The sequence below is a fragment of the Ammospiza nelsoni genome, chromosome 25 (genome assembly GCF_027579445.1).
Source record: "Ammospiza nelsoni isolate bAmmNel1 chromosome 25, bAmmNel1.pri, whole genome shotgun sequence".
NCBI classification, from domain to species: Eukaryota; Metazoa; Chordata; class Aves; order Passeriformes; family Passerellidae; genus Ammospiza; species Ammospiza nelsoni.
In genome coordinates this window covers 3,835,864-3,851,775 of record NC_080657.1, presented here as the reverse complement: position 1 = coordinate 3,851,775, position 15,912 = coordinate 3,835,864, and the positions used below count along the sequence as shown (strand labels likewise).

Below are 15,912 nucleotides of genomic sequence, written 5' to 3'. Positions count from 1 at the left end.
TTTTTTCCTCAGAAGACTTGAAGTTTCAGTAGTTGTTTCTGTAGTAAAGAAACCAAATAAGTTCAAAACTGCACAATTTGTATCCTGGAGAAGCTGTGAGCACAGGAGGTTTGTATTGCTCCCCTTTCTCACCCCAGGGTGGATCATTCTGTGTGCCCTGACAGGGTTCTCACACGAATGGGAGGTGACAGAATTGCTGTACTGCAAAAGGGCAAACTGGCCCCCAGTGTCACTGCAGAGGATCAGAGTGACTCAGTTTAATAGGATCACAGAAGGGTTTGGGTTGGAGGTGTCAGGAAAATTAATCCACTAACACCTGAGGTTTGTGTCCAAACAGGAGACAGAGGAGTCCTGGAACTTCATCCTAATAAAGGGAGAGGCCATGGGACATTTCCCATGGGGTCTCTCAAGTTGTTAGAGGACACAGCCTCCTTTTTATCCCAGTTTCCCAGCTGCATTTCCCTCTCTTCCCCACTGACTGAGGTACTTGAGAGGTACAAACTTCCTAGAACACCTATTAGAGACCCCCTTCTAATGTATACCCCCCTTTTTATTTTCCTTGTGCCAATCAGTGGAAGTCCTATGAAATTAATGCTTCTTCTCATTACTTCTTTTATCTCTCAGTTTCCAGTTTTATTTATCAGCAGACCTACAGTTTGTCTGTAAAGACAAATCCCTCTCATTCCATTTATCAATCAGTGGAATCCTTCCCATTGTTTCCTTCATCCCTCAGTATCCAATTTTATTTATCAGCAGACCTACAGTAGATGTGTAAATCCCTCTCATTCCATTTATCAATCAGTAGAATCCTTCCCATTATTTCTTTCATCTCTCAGTGCTGGTTTTATCTACTAGCAGACCCACAGGTTGTTTGTAAAGACAAACCCCCCCTTCCTTTCAGAGTGACCCTAAAGACCACAGACTCGGGGAAATTCTGAATTTTTAGCAGAATTTTTAGCAGCAGAACCACAGAACGCTCCAACCCTTGGGAGTATTGCGTTTAGTGATGGAATTTTGGTCCATGCAGTTATTAGGGCAGAAAGCTTTAGGACTTTGATTGCATTTAGGGTGAGGAAAATGGTTGCAGTTATTATAGCGTATAGGTAGAAGGTTGAGGAGGGGAAGTTTAGGGTTGTAGATGATCATGAGGTGGGAGATGGAAGAAAAAGCTAGGATTTTTCAGATTTGTGTTTGGTTGAGTCCCACTCATCCTCCAAGGGCTGCTGAGAGGATAATCAGGATAATTAATTAGGAGTGTAGGGTTTAATGAGGGTGAGGTTATCACCCCATCCCTCCCTCCTCACCAGCACCCTCAATGGACCAAGCTACCCCAGGGTATTGATTTAGTGACGGAATTTTGGTCCATGCAGTTATTAGGGCACAAAGCTTTAGGACTTTTGATTGCATTTAGGATGAGGAAAACGGTTGCAGTTATTATAGTGTATAGGTAGAAGGTTGAGGAGGGTAAGTTTAGGGTTGTAGATGATAATGAGGTGGGAGATGGAAGAAAAAGGTAGGATTTTTCGGATTTGTGTTTGGTTGAGCCCCATTTATCCTCCCAGGGCTGCTGAGGGAATAGCCAGGTAGAAGCTGAGGAGGGTAAATTTAGGGTTGTAGATGATAATGATTGCTATTCAGCCTAGGTGAGAGATGGAAGAAAAAGCTAGGATTTTTCGGATTCGTGTTTGGTTGAGCCCCATTCATCCTCCCAGGATAGTCGGGATAATTAATTAGGAGTGCAGGGTGTAATGAGGGTGAGGTTGTCGCCCCGCCCCTCCCGCCTCTGCAGCGCCCCTGGCGGCGGCTGCCGGCACCGCCCCGCCCCTCCCGCGCAGGCCGCGCCGCCATGGCCGCGCTGCACGCCAAGGCCGGCGGGCCCCCTCAGATCCCCGACACCCGCCGGGAGCTCGCCGAGCTGGTGAAACGCAAGCAGGAGCTGGCGGTGAGCACCGGGGAAGGGCTCGGTGCGGTGCGGGTGGCGGCGGAGCGGCCGGGGGAGCGGCGGGGCCGCAGCGGCGCGGCCCGGCCTGCTCCATGCGCGGCGGTGTTTCCCGGCAGGAGACGCTGGCAAACCTGGAGCGGCAGATCTACGCCTTCGAGGGCAGCTACCTGGAGGACACGCAGATGTACGGCAACATCATCCGCGGCTGGGATCGCTATCTCACCAACCAGAAGTGAGTGAGGGGCGGAGGAGGCGCTGCCCGCCCGCCCGGGCCCCTCCGCCCGCCCGGCCCCGCCATCGCGCCTGTCTCTGTTTCAGGAACTCCAACAGCAAAAACGACCGCAGGAACCGCAAGTTCAAGGAGGCCGAGAGGCTCTTCAGCAAGTCCTCGGTCACCTCAGCAGCGGTGAGTGCTGGGGTGAGCCCTGACCCCATCACCGTCCCTGTGGCCACCCCTCTCCTCATCTCTGTCCTCATCCCTGTCTGCATTCCCATCCCTTTCCTTGTCCCCAGTCCTGTTCCTGTTTTATCCCCATCCCATCCCTTTCCTTGTTCCCATTTGTGTTCCTGTTTTATCCCCATCCCTCTCCTTGTCCCTATTGCTGTTCCTGTTTTATTCCTATCCCATCCCATCCCATCCCATCCCATCCCATCCCATCCCATCCTGTCCCTTAGTACCTCAGTCCTGCTGGGATCACCTGCAGAATGACTTCCCCATTTGAAATCCCATACCTGCCCTGACTCCCTGCCCTAAGCATCCCTATCCCACCCTGCAGCCTCTTCCAGAGTGTTAAGGGGTGGGAGGGTGCCCGTCCCTGGTGTCACTGCTGTCCCCTGGCTTTGTCTCTGCCCCAGAGCCCCGGTGCCACATCGGGCACTTCAGAGGGATGTGTCTGTGTGACCTGGGCTCTGTGCTTTGAGCCCTGGGAAGTGAATCCCTGCTTGCCTTGACATCCTGTTTGTTTTGCAGGCTGTCAGTGCATTAGCTGGAGTGCAGGACCAGCTCATTGAGAAGCGTAAGTCCCTTTGTCATTTTGCTCTGAATTTGAGAAGAATTACACTCTCCCCACCATTCTGCCCTGTCTGGGGTCTGGCTCCCCTGCCCAGCCCCTCTGTCTGCTGCCCTCAGGCTGCTCCTGGCTTCCCAAGTTCCTTCCAGGCTCAGAGGGCTGTGTTGTGTGTGAAAAGGATTGAATTTGCTTTGGTGCTCTGTGGAGGAAGAGGCTGGAGGAGCTGAAGCCCTGCATCTGTAAATGTGTCAGTCACAGGAGGCCTGGGGAGGGACCACTCACCTCCAGGACACTGAGAAACCTTTTTGTGACCAGCACCAAATCAGATGTGGTTCCTCAGTGCTGGGGAGCAGCCTCGTGTCCATCCTGCAGAGGCTCTGTGATTCACCTGGTGCTGCTCAGGTGCCTCTGCTGCTGTTCTGGGGCTGTTTCCCCCCCTCAGGGCTGTGCCAGGAGCTCACCCTGGTGCTCACCTGGCTTTGTCCTGCTCTAGGGGAGCCGGGCAGTGGCACAGAGAGTGACACTTCTCCAGACTTCCACAACCAGGAGAATGAGCCCAACCAGGAGGATGCTGAAGAGCTGGATGGCTCCGTGCAGGGTGTGAAGCCTCAGAAAGCTGCTTCCTCCACTTCCTCTGGGAGCCACCACAGCAGCCACAAAAAGAGAAAGAACAAAAACAGACACAGGTCAGTGGGACCAGCAGCCTGCTCACCACACCTGGACAGTTGGCTGGGGCTGGATTGAATTTATCGCCTGAGGGGAACACGTTGGAATAACCAACAGGCAGCTGGGGTTAGTTTTTTGGGGGTTTTCCTGCTTTTGGAAGAGGAGGGGAGAGTGCTGAGGAGGTTAAATAAGCAGCACAGGGTGCTCACTCCTGCTGTGGCACAGCTGGGCAGCTTCTCCAGCTCTCCCATCTCTGCAGGATAAAGCTTGTTCCTTCCAGCAGGTCCTGACCTCCTGAGATTGCTGCTTGGTTTCTGCAGAGCCCAGGAGGACAGGAATGTTAGTGCTTGCTTTGAGGGAGAGTGGAATGCAAATAGGAATGTTTTTGGGGTTTTGGACACTCCCTGTGTCTGGATTTCCACTCCAGCCCCTTCTAGCTCTCACATCCCAACCGAGTCTCAGTGCTGGCATAGAGGAGTTGCTGTGTCACCTTCACCTCAGAGTGTTTGTTATTAAACTGACCTGAAATTCACGTGGAACAGATTCCTTGACCTCTTTTCTGGTTGGATTTACCTGTCCAGCTCTGCCCCTGAGGCATAATGAGGGCAGTGAGCTGGTCCCTGTGCCCTCAGCCAGGCTCTGGCTGTGACAGTGCCTGAGTCAGGTCCTGAGGGAGGAAAACCCTGGAGAGGAGACCCTGCAGAGCTGTCTGGAAGGTTGCTGAACCTGGGGCTTAAGGATTTCATAGAAGTAATGGAGCTTTTAAAACTTTCTAGTTTTAAAAGCTTTCTCAGAGCCAGTCTGTGCTGGCTCTGAGCTGTTGGCTCTGCCTGGCTCTCCTCTTTAAGGGATCTGCCATGCAATTAGAGAAAGGGTTTAAAGTGGTAAAATTTACAAGGGGGGCTGGGGACAGGTGGGGTGGGGACATGAGGTAGGTACAACGCTTGAAAAATGCTTAACTCCTTTTTTGCCTTCATTAAGTGTTGAGTCATTAGCATGTCTTTAATTCTTAGGTCAGAATTTCCTTCCTGCAGCAGCCTGAATTGGGCAAATATCCAAAAGGACTGGATGTCCCTTTGGTTCCCCATGAACTGGGAATCCAAAGAAGTTCAAATCTCTTTTTTTGCCTGTAGATATTTGGAAGAAGTTCAGGAATAACACAAGGAAACCACATCCGTGAACAAGTCCAGAGAAACAACCTGTAAAACTGAAGTACAGCTTAAGGAAACTGCCATTTCAAACAAATTATAAAATATTCTCCCTGCACAAACCATGGCCAACAACATGGTGGGGTGCAGGGCAGGTGCTGGAACTGACACAAATCTCTTTGCTCTGGTCCTTGACCTGGACTTTAGGGACAGGAGCTGGAGGGAAGCTGTCTCCCAACAGGTTGTGTGGCTCTGGGTTCCTTCACATCCCCCTGTGCAGCTTTGGCTGGACAGAGCAGCCCTGCCCTGCTCACCTGTGGCAGCTTCTGTGTTCCCAGGCCCCTTCAGACACTCCGAGGGGCTCAGCAAGGCAGGAACTGACTGTTTGTAATGCTTAGCAGGGCCAGATAGAGAATTAAAAAACATAAAAAGATCATTAAATTTGTCTGTAATAAAAGCTCTGTTCAAATTGTGATTGCTGTTACTGAGTATCCCCTAAATTTTGGCAGACAAGACCAAACAATTCTCGAATATGTTTAGGTTAAAAACCCCCCAGCAACAACATGCAGCGAGGGCATTCCAGGCCCTACAACCCCACAGGTGCTTCAGCCAGACCTGTGGGTCCCCTGAGGGGTCAAAAGAGAAAAATAAAAGAAATGTTGGCTTTTCTCTTTATTCAGAAGCTTTTCCTCTTGCCAGCACGACTCTGGCTTGTGCTGCCCCGTTCTGGGAGGTGCTGGGGAAGGGCCCTGCAGGAGCCTCGCTGCCTCCCCCTGTGGGACCTTTGGCTTCAGGTGCACCCAGGGCCTCAGGTGTGGCTGCAGGGGCTGTGCTGTCCCTCTGCTCCCTGCCACACCACAGCAAGGCCAGGCTGGAGATTTTCTGTGTGCTTGGCTGGGTTTGAGCAAACCCAGTGCTGTTTGCTCTTAGTGCAGTGCTGGAATGGGATTCCCTGATCAGTCCTGCCAGCTGTGGGCACAGCTGTGTCTGGAGGCCACTTGTCTGGGGGGTGGGACAGTCCCCAAAGTGCACAGCTCTGGCCCAATGTCCCTGGGTAACCCAGCTGGGGACAGCAGCCTTGTTGGGGTGTGGGAGGAGCAGCCCAGTGCAGGTTGGGCACCAAGTTCTGTGTCACCTCTGCCTGAAGCAGCTTTGCCTTGCCCTGGCAGCCCAGCCCCCTCCCCAGCTTCCTGACCCCTCACTTTGGTTTCCCAAGCCCTCCTGGGTTCCTGTCCTGCCCTGGGTCTGGCAGCTGCCCTTCCTTCAGCTCCTGAAATCCCCTGTGTGACCAAACCCAGCTCTCTGCTAACACCTCTTGTTCCCAAAATCCAGTGGGGAGGGGGACTCTGCATTGCCAAGCCAGAGAGCTTTTTGTGTCCAGTCTGGTTAAGATATCTGAAGAACTTGATGGTGTTTGAACACTGGCTTTATTATTTATTTCATTTTATTTTTTTTAGCAAACTCGCTAGGGTGGCTAATCAATTAATTGATTTAATTCATTAGTATATTAATTTCTATTGCTTTCTTCCTTTCAAATGCTGCCCCTCAGCCCGTCTGGCATGTTTGATTATGACTTTGAGTAAGTTTGACTTGAATTAGTACTCGTGCTGTGTTGTTAGTGTGTAGACACGATGTGCCTTTTGAGACCTCGCTAACCCCTAGTTTATCTGTTTAATTGTAGGTATGTATATTAGGTTAGGCTGGGAAGTATTTTTTAAAAACAGAAAAGCGTGATGGAGGTAACATTTTATTTAATAACTTCAGCAAATTATAAATTAACTTCACTCTTCTTTACCTTTCTGTTTCATATTTGAATAGATAAAACTTTTTAACTTTAAAACTTAGTATAAAAACTGATTATTTTGGCTTTGCTGCTTAAGGAGATAAGTATAGACTTGGATATTTCCTTTTGGAAAAATGTACTTAACTCAGTAATTTTGGCTCATATAATCCCTGTCATCCTAACTCCTCTCTCTATCCAAGTAAATAACTCTCACGCTGTGTCTGGCTAATTACCTGTGGCATAGTTACACCTCTGGCAGATTAAATTAACATAAAGCATGCCTAGTTCCCCTTGTTCACTGCCTAAGTGCCCTGTGATTGATTGTGCCCCTTAACTCTGTCTGGGAGTGGATGGAGTCTGCTTTTTGGCAAATAATAACTCGGCTCTCCTGTGCTGCTCTGGTGCCCAGTAACCCTGGGCACAGCCCCTGGCTCAGCCAGCTGGGAGTGATGGATTAACCATAGTCTCTGTCTAGCTGTGCCCTGTGCAGTAACTCTGGTGTTGGGTCAGGTATTGACATGGACGTTTCTCTTGTCTTTCCAACCACAGGATTGATCTCAAGTTAAACAAAAAGCCAAGAGCCGTAAGTATCCGTGCTCTGTCTGTGTTTTCATTGCTCACTGGAAGGGCTGGCTGACTCGCAAGCTTTAAAAACCCTCCTGCTGCTGCTGCTGCTGCTGTCATTTGAGTTCTTATTGTCATGGTTGAGGAGTCGCAGTGTGAGGTCAGCATTGTCCCCTGGCTGTGGCAGCAGCTGAGCCCAGGTCACAGATAACTCCTGTGTGCTTCTCATGGAAAAAGCTGCTTTGCATCCTCTTGTCATGATCTGGAGCATCAAAAGCATCTGGTTTGAGTTGATACTCAAGGTTGGAAGGGTCCTGCTTTTCAATGTTTAGCTACAAGAGAAAGATCTGTTCTGCCTGCAGCTAGTGGTGTGTGAGATGAGAGAGGACTGAGACCCCCAGCTCCAAAAGCAGAATGGAGGTGGGAAGGTGTTAATGTGCATGTGCTGTCCTTTCTCTGCAGGACTACTAGAGCCATCAGTGCTGATGCTCCTGGGATTTAGGTCTGTGACTCCCCACTGAGAAGCCCTGAAGCAGGATGGCAGCTGCAGCAGGAGTGACTCATTCTAAGGGACTTGGATGGGGGGAGGAAATCCTGGACCATGTACTTTGCATCATTTTAAAATCACCTGAGTTGCAGGAGGACAAAGGTGGTGCAGTAGTTGTAGTAGTTCTGAGTTCCTGACTGTTCTGTGCTTCCACCTTGGTCGGGATCTTGCTGGAAAGGCTGACACTGCTGCCCCCTGTCACCTGCAGACCCACACAGAGGCATTTCCTTTTCCACTGGAACTGGGCTAGGATTCAGTGTGTCCCATCCATGTTGTGAGACTTAAATAACTTTTGTTGCTGATATTTAGCTTTGCAGGTTTGGTTTCTTTTGGTTTTGTTTTATTTTGTTGGTTTTGTTGTGCCTTTTTTAAAGCTGAAGTGTACAGTTACAAGTTGACTTTGGGTTTCTTTGTTTAGTCCGTGTAGTGGAAGGTTCTTCATTTTGTGGAGCAGCTTTTGATTCTTACTCAAGCAGAGAAGAAGGCAGTTTAACCCTTTTCTCTTTCATTTTAAACACCATCTCCCAATATTCCTCAGTGCATTAGGTACAGGAAGGGCCAGAGCTCAGAGCCAGCTCTTCACTGTCGCTGACTTTGGGTGGGTTCTCTTTTAAATACAAACCTCTGTCATTTGTACATAAACAATAAAAGTTCCATGTTTGTCTCTTCTCATGGTTTATTCAGTCCAGACTTTGACTCCTGCTGCTTTTTAGTGTCCACCTGCTCTATGGGGACTTGCTGGGATTCTTCCCCTTTGGCACTGGAGCTGTTCCTTGTCCCTGGGTGTTCTCTTGGTGCTTTCTCTCCTGGGGCAGCTGTTCCTAAATTCTGCAGGGAGTGCCAGGCTCTGATCTCCAGCTTGGCTGATCCTGCTGCAAGGCATGACTGGAATGTCCATGGTTGTGCTGGTGAGGGAATATTGCTGACAGATCAGGATGAGGCAGCTGGATTGTCCCTGGAGAGGGACAGGAATCATGGCTGGATGCTTCTCGCAGCAACCACGCCAGAATCTTATTGCTACTGTTGAACTGAGCTGTGGGGAATTGCTTTATCAGTGCTGGGATGTGTTTGTGTAACCCCTGCATGGGACAGGGATGTCACTGAGTCCCCAGAGTGTGCAGACTGTGGAACATCTGAGGGTTCAGATGTTCTGCTGCCCCTTTGCTCCCCTAGGTTTTGGGTCTGGGATTGTGAGGGAGCAGAATTCTGCTTTGGGCTGTGTCTGATCTGGGGATCAAGGCAGCTCTGTGTTTGTTCCTGGAGGGAGCTGGCTTATCCTGCAGGGAGCTGGGACTGGTGGCTGCTCCTCCTCAGGGGGATCAGGATAGAGCAGCTTAAAGGCCAAGCTGCAAAGCTGGCCTACTTGTGTGTTTTAAGCTACAGTTTAAGTACAGGGGGGTGGAAGATCTAGGAAACAGCATAAACTACAAGGCCTTGCTCCTACTTAGTTCTGGAAAAAAGAATTCCCAGCTGATGGTTTTGGTTCCCTGGCCTCGGTATGAAAACAGTTCTGCTGCTGCTCTGAGCAGGGATGGCTGGAGCACCTGGATTTCAGAGGCTGAAGTCTCTGCTGCACCTCTGCCCTCGAGGAAAGCTGTCAGACTTTTTTGGGTGGAACATTTTGAAGAAGCAGCAAAGCACTGGTGCAGCTCAGAGCCTTTGTGCAGGCAGGGCCAGCTTTGCATTCCCTGTGACACATTTGGGTGCTGCAGGGACAACGTGAAGTGCAGGCATTCCTGCCCTGGCTGTGTTTGTCACCGAAGGAGGCACAGCCTGTTCTGCACATTGATGGGGCAGAAAGAGAAATGGCACACACCCGATTCAGTCAAAGGATCAGCTGTTCCCCGCTGGGTCCTGACTCCAGCAGTTGTGCCTAAAACTCCCATTTGACTTCTGAACGCTTCTGTTTTACTTCCTAAAGAGCCTGAGTGACTAAAGATCCCCAGGATGGGCACAGGAGTCAGAGAGAGCTGCACAGCCTTTACCTGAAAGCTAATTAAAGCTAAAAGTAGTGCTTAGAAATACGTCCTGAGTCCTTTGCTTGTGAAAGATGAATCCTGAGCAAAGGAAAGCGCAGAAGAGCAACCCCTGTCCTTATGGACCCTAAAGGTGGAGCGTTAGGGAAGCGCTAATCCCTGCCCAGCCTCGTCACCAAGAGGATTAGGCAGGAGGAGTTCATCTGGGGGCCGAGGCGCAGGAGGGGCGCGGTGCACGGCTGGGTAAGGGGGCAGCGGGAAGGGAACGGGGAGGGAGTGGGGATTGCGGCAGGGGTCCCGCGTGTCCGCTCCCCTCTCGCTGTGCTGATCACGGCCAGCCGGGACAGAGCCTGACCACCCTCGGTATCGCTGCTGGGCAGCCCCGGCCGAGGCTGAGCCCCGTGTCCGGCCCTGAGCCATGGCTGGGCCTGATCAGGTCCATGTCCGGCCCACAGGTGCCCACCATGGGCCGGCACCGAGCCCCGGCCGGGCCCTGCTGGACGCGGCTGCTGCGCGCCGGGGGCCGCTGGCTCCTGGAGCTCTGCGGGACGGCGCTGCGGGGGCTGCGGCGGCTCTGGAGCCTGGCCTGGGTCGGTACCGCACGGACCCTTCCCCGGGGGGCTCCCCGAACCTCGGCCGGCTCCAAATGGGGCGTGCTGGGGTGCGATCCCTGCACCGCTGCTGCTATGGGGGGCTGGAGGGGGGATGCAGTACCTGCGCTGCTGCTGTGGGTGTTGCACTGGGGGCTGGACGCGGGGTGCAATACCTGCACCGCTGCTGCTCTGGGGGGCTGGCGGGTGTTGCAGCTGGGGTCAGGATGCAATCGCTGCACTGCTGCTGCTGTGGGTGTTGCAGCTGGGGTCAGGGTGCAATCGCTGCACTGCTGCTGTGGTGTTGCAGCTGGGGTCAGGGTGCAATCGCTGCACTGCTGCTGTGGTGTTGCAGCTGCCTCACCGCAGCACCCCGTGCGGGAGCGGCACCCCCGTTCCTTGGGGCTGCGCGGCTCAAGGCGCTGGGCGGGTGCGGTTGTGCCCAGCGAGAGCGCTGTGGATGCAGGGACACCGCTCAGGGCAGGTGTGAGCCGTCCTCTTGCCCAGGTGCTGCTGATGTGCTACAAGAGCTGCTGGGATGGCGCCTTCCAGGTGACCGAGGAGGTAAAGCCCGGCTGGGAGAGCCCCGGGACAGCCGGGCCCGGTGACAGCGCCTGCTGGGTGGCACCGGGGGGCTCTGGTGCCCATGCACCTGCCCATGCCCACTGTCCGTGTTGGCTTCCAGCTCGGCACAGCCCTGCAGCTGAGACTGGAGGGGAGCGAGGAGGAGGAGGATGCGGACTCGGATTCTGCGTGGCAGCCTGCGCAGACAGGTGGGTGCCTGGCCCGGGGTGCCCCTGGGGCTGGCAGTGCCCCGCGGGGTGGCAGGAGCCGAGCTGAGCTGTGCTGCCAGGGCAGTGGCGTGGCCAGGGCAGCGAGGCCGTGCTGGCCAGGCTGGAGGCGCTGGAGGCCGATGTCCGATTCCTGTGCACCGAGCTGGGGGCTGAGAAGCTGCTGTGGAGCTCCAGGTTCCTGGAGCTGCTGCGGGAACAGCAGAGCCTGCGCCAGCGGGTGAGTGCTGGGGGGAACAGGGGGTGCGAGCCCCCACAGCCCCTGTGACGCCCCGGACCCTCACACCCTGCTCCAGCTGCAGGAGCTGCCCTGGAACAGCAGGGACAGCCCCGAACTGCTGGGGGAAGCAGAGGACCCAAGTGCCAGTGGGAGTGAGGGAGAGAGCCCAGAAGGTAGGGAATGGGGATGGTGGAGGGAATGGGAATGGTGGAGGGGCTCGGGGAGGCAGTGGTGGGGAGGGGGCAATGTGCTGAGCTCTGCTATGGGCAGTGTGGGTGATCCCCCAGCTGCCACCTGTGTGACAGTGTTCACAGGGGTCTGAGGATGAGGGAAGAGATGAGGATCTGACTCCATGTTTCAGAATATTTATGATATATATTATATTAAAACTATACTAAAAGAATAGAAGAAAGGACTTCATCAGAAGGCTAGCTAATAACAGAAAAAAAAGAAAGAATGAATAACAAAAGCTTCTGTCTCAGACAGAGTCCAAACCAGCTGACTGTGATTGACCATTAATTACAAACATCCAACATGGGCCAATCCCAGATCCACCTGTTGCATCCCACAGCAGCAGATAATCAATGTTTACATTTTGTTCCTGAGGCCTCCCAGCTTCTCAGGAGGAAAAATCCTAAGGAAAGGATTTTTCATAAAAGATGTCTGTGACACACCTGGGCACTGGGTGGCACTGGGCAGCCCAGGGAGGGCGGTTCTCAGTTCTGTTCCCAGCAGGAGCCTGGCTGGGGGCTCCCACTGCTGTCCCCTCTCTCCTTTGCTCTTTTCCAGGTCGCCCATGGATGGAGGCACCTCAGCAATCACGTGGCTCCATCCAGCATGACAGGCAGAAAATGTGAGTGAAGGTGTGAGCAGGACTCAGCAAACCAGGCAGGATCCACACATCCCTCCCTGCCCAGGCTGCTGCAGTCCCAGCTGCACCCCTGTATGTGCCTCCATCCATCCCCTGGTGCTGGCTGGGCCTGGCCCCATCCAGCAGAGCTGCAGCCATTCCCCAGGAGCAGGAGCCGGCTGGAGGCAGCTCAGGACAAGCCACTGGCCCTGGACACGGCACAGCCCTTCCTGCCCTGGGCTGACTGTGCCTGGGTGAAGCCCACTGAGGAGCATCCTCCTGCTCTGCTGTATCCTCCTGCTCTGCTGCTTTTGGGGTTCCAGGAACAAGAGTCTGGTCAGCAGCAGCTTCAGTCACCTTGCGCTGGGGTGAGGGATTGCAGAACTTACCCACTGGCTTCCTGATAGGGCAGATCCATCCTCTCCAGCTGCTCCTGTGCATGTCACAACCCTGGGCTGGCTCCTTGAGACAGCGGCCAAGGACAGCCAGCTCCCCAGGCATGGCTGAGGGCTCTGTGCTGGCCACAACACCTGGCCCAGGAGCCTGCAGGGCTGAGGGGCTGCACCCTGCCCCAGGCTCCCCCTGCTCAATACAGGCAGCTGCTCTCCATTGTTTGCGTGTGCTTGGTCTTTCCCCAGCAGGGTTGGGACACTGTTCTCTTATAGATCAAGAGTTCTGTTATCATTATAGTGCAAGGATTCCATATCACCTGAGTCTCACATCTCCTCGATGTTTCTTTCAGGCAGCTCCTCTAAGCACTGACTGTTCCTGGTCCTTGCAGCAGCCATCTGACTCCAGATCCCACCAATCCACTCTTTTACACCACTGTTCTTATTGGCTACAGCTGTGGCCTGTTAAGATCAGGCCTGCTCCTAATCTTTAGTAATTGGTTCAGCTGCAACTCTTTAGGGGATAAGATTGCATTCTATACCAGCTTCATTTACCCATACTGCGTCCCCCTACAGGACAGCTCCTGCAGGCTCTTTGGGAGGGGGTCAGGATGAGCTGTGGCTGGAGCAGAGCAGGGGCTGGGCTCCAGCAGCAGCAGGACAGGCAGGGATCTGTGCTCCCAACGTGCCCGTGCAGCTCCCACACGCAGGGAACTGATGCAACGCCAACAGCAGCAGCCTGACTCACCCTGCACACAGGGACTGCCCCGTGCTGCTCAGAAATGGCACAGAAAACCAGGTCCTGGCAGGTGCCACGGGAGCCCCAAGCTGGCCCCCCACTTGTTGCAGACATCTTTTATGGAAAATCCTTTCTGTAGGATTTTTCCTCCTGAGAAGCTGGGAGGCCTCAGGAACAAAATGTAAACATTGATTATCTGCTGCTGTGGAATGCAACAGGTGCATCTGTGATTGGCCCATGTTGGATGTTTGTAATTAATGGCCAATCACAGTCAGCTGGCTTGGACAAAGAGTCTGAGCCACAAACCTTTGTTATCATTCTTTTTCTATTCTTAGCTGGCCTTCTGAGGAAATCCTTTCTTCTATTCTTTTAGTATAGTTTTAATATAATATATATATAATAAAATAATAAATCAAGCCTTCTGAAACATGGAGTCAGATCCTCATCTCTTCCCTCATCCTGAGACCTCTGTGAACACTGTGACACCCAGTTCTGCAGGAATCACCTCCATGCTGGGACCACAGGAACACCAGACAGTGACCAGGTCCTGCTCCTGCTGCAGCCTCCATTCAGCTCTCCATGGCAATCCTGGGGCTGGAAATCCCCAGGCAGCCCACAGGGAGCAGGAGGAGGAGGGTGACACCGAGCAGGATTAGCTGCAGCCCCCAGCTCTGCACCTCCATGGAGCACCTGCACCTCCCCACAGCAACTGCAGCACGGCAGGAGCCACAGAAACCTTCCCCAGCCAAAGCTCCTGACCTATTGCTTAACCCGAGGCTGCATTTCCTCCAACACTTGTGCAACCCTGCTCCCCAGCCCTGGCAGGGCCCTCGGTGGCTTTGGCAGGAGGGCTGAGCAGGCTGCTGCTGCCCCAGACAGGGCTTTGGCTCCCAGGGGCAGCCCCCAGCCTTGGGGGGCTCTGGGGTATTCAGGGCTCTTAGGAAAATATGTGAGAGCTGGAAAGCTTGTGGCTGGAAGGCAATTGCTGACAGCATCCTGACAGCACACACAGATATAATGTTTGTGCATCAACAAATCAACTGCTTCTGGCCTGCAAGTGGGAACATTTCTGCATCCCTTGCACAGCAAAATTCCAGGAGCAGAAGAAATTATTACAGCAATTGGTTTTGCTGCAGTAATTTAATTTAGGTATTTAAAATCTCTTATAGTATCTACAATAGAAAATATCTTAGAGAGTAAGAGGAAATGAAACAGGCAACACCAACAATGTGGTGGTGTTCACAGGGGTCCCAGGACGAGGGAAGAGATGAGAATCTTGACCCAATGTTTCAGAAGGCTGATTTATTATTTTATGATATATATTATATGAAAAGAAAATGATATATTAAAAGTCTACTAAGAGAATAGAAGAAAGGATTTCATCAGAAGGCTAGCAAGGAATAGAAAGGAATGATAATAAAATCTTGTGACTGACCAGAGGGTCCGAGCCAGCTCATGGTGATTGGCCATTAATTAGAAACAACCTCATGAGACCAATCACAGATGCACCTGTTGCATTCCACAGCAGCAGATAGTCATTGTTTACATTTTGTTCCTGAGGCCTTTCAGCTTCTTAGGAGGAAAAATCCTAAGGAAAGGATTTGCCATAAAAGATGTCTGTGACAAGCAAGCCCTGGAGAGCAGACTGGCCTGCCTGGAGGAAGCAGCCCCTCCTGAAGCTCAGCACGAGGCTGCAGTGGCACACAGCTGACAGGATGAGGGCTGGGAAGCCCCTGAGCACAGGAAACCTTCAGCAGGCCCATGTGTGACCTCCTTCCCTCTAACAGCCCAGAGAGCTGACACAGATCTGACCCAATTTGGCAAAACACCCAAAAGCAAACACCCAGCATCACAGCAGGCTCTACCCCCCAGCCCCAGGAAGTGCTAAACCAGAGGATGCACCCCAAAAACCCCACCTGAACAGCCCCAGCAGGGCTCCAAGGTGTGCAGGCAGGCAGCCCCACCACCCCTGGCACTGAGGAGTGTGTAGGGGAAAAAATGTGCAGCAGCAACAGTTCCAGTCAGCATTCCCATGTCCCAAATCTATGGCACCACAGTGAGCTTGGGGAATGGGGCACAGAACTTTGTGTGAATGAAGGAGAAACTCAGAGCACAGCAGTTTGGGGAAGAAACCCAGATGATCTGTGCTAGGGCCTGACCCTCCCAAACTACTCCATGTGCCCCAGGACTGTCACTGCAGCAAAACATCACAACCAGAGTCAGTCAGCTCCAGCTCTTCTTCTCCTGGCTGCAATAATGAACCCCTGCACTGATGTGACGGTGTTCACAGGGGTTTTTGGATGAGGGAAGAGACTGAGATCTGACTCTATGTTACAGAAGGCTTGATTTATTATTTTATGATATATATTACATTAAAACTATACTAAAAGAATAGAAGAAAGCTAGCCTTCTGATGAAATCCTAAGAATAGAATAGAAAGGAATGATAACAAAGGCAGCTGTCTCAGACTCTCTCTCCGAGCCAGCTGGGCATTAATTGGCCATGAATTATAAACATCCAAGATGGGCCAATCACAGATGCACCTGTTGCATTCCACAGCAGCAGATAATCAATGTTTACATTTTGTTCCTGAGGCCTCTCAGCTTCTCAGGAGGAAAAATCCTAAGGAAAGGGTTTTTTATGAAAAGATGTCTGCGACACACTGATTCCTTTAATTGTCTGTCAGTGCAGCTTTGA

General features: G+C 52.4%; 1 protein-coding gene across 5 annotated transcripts; it reads left to right on the top strand.

The window, feature by feature from the left end:
* Positions 1-1,781: 1,781 nt before the first annotated feature.
* MEAF6 (MYST/Esa1 associated factor 6) lies at positions 1,782-8,332 on the top strand. Of its 5 annotated transcripts, none has more exons than XM_059488766.1 (8): positions 1,782-1,942; positions 2,059-2,174; positions 2,261-2,348; positions 2,913-2,958; positions 3,446-3,638; positions 6,316-6,345; positions 7,099-7,132; positions 7,576-8,332. In XM_059488766.1, exons 1-8 carry the CDS (start codon positions 1,847-1,849, stop codon positions 7,582-7,584), a joined length of 612 nt encoding a protein of 203 aa, XP_059344749.1. In that variant the 5' UTR covers positions 1,782-1,846; the 3' UTR covers positions 7,585-8,332. The 5 variants fall into 5 exon arrangements, 4 of the variants coding, with proteins under 4 accessions (XP_059344749.1, XP_059344751.1, XP_059344750.1 ...); XR_009419995.1 differs by lacking the exon at positions 6,316-6,345 and adding an exon at positions 6,448-6,505 and having other exon boundaries at positions 1,784-1,942; XM_059488767.1 differs by lacking the exon at positions 6,316-6,345 and having other exon boundaries at positions 1,783-1,942.
* The last annotated feature ends 7,580 nt before the right edge of the window (positions 8,333-15,912 follow it).

Excerpts from the sequence above, each read along its gene's own strand:
- MEAF6 (XM_059488766.1), top strand. The coding sequence starts at position 1,847 with ATGGCCGCGCTGCACGCCAAGGCCGGCGGGCCCCCTCAGATCCCCGAC. Across the intron at positions 1,943-2,058 it reads AACGCAAGCAGGAGCTGGCG|GAGACGCTGGCAAACCTGGA; the intron begins GTGAGCACCGGG and ends GTTTCCCGGCAG. Across the intron at positions 3,639-6,315 it reads AAGAACAAAAACAGACACAG|CCCGTCTGGCATGTTTGATT; the intron begins GTCAGTGGGACC and ends GCTGCCCCTCAG.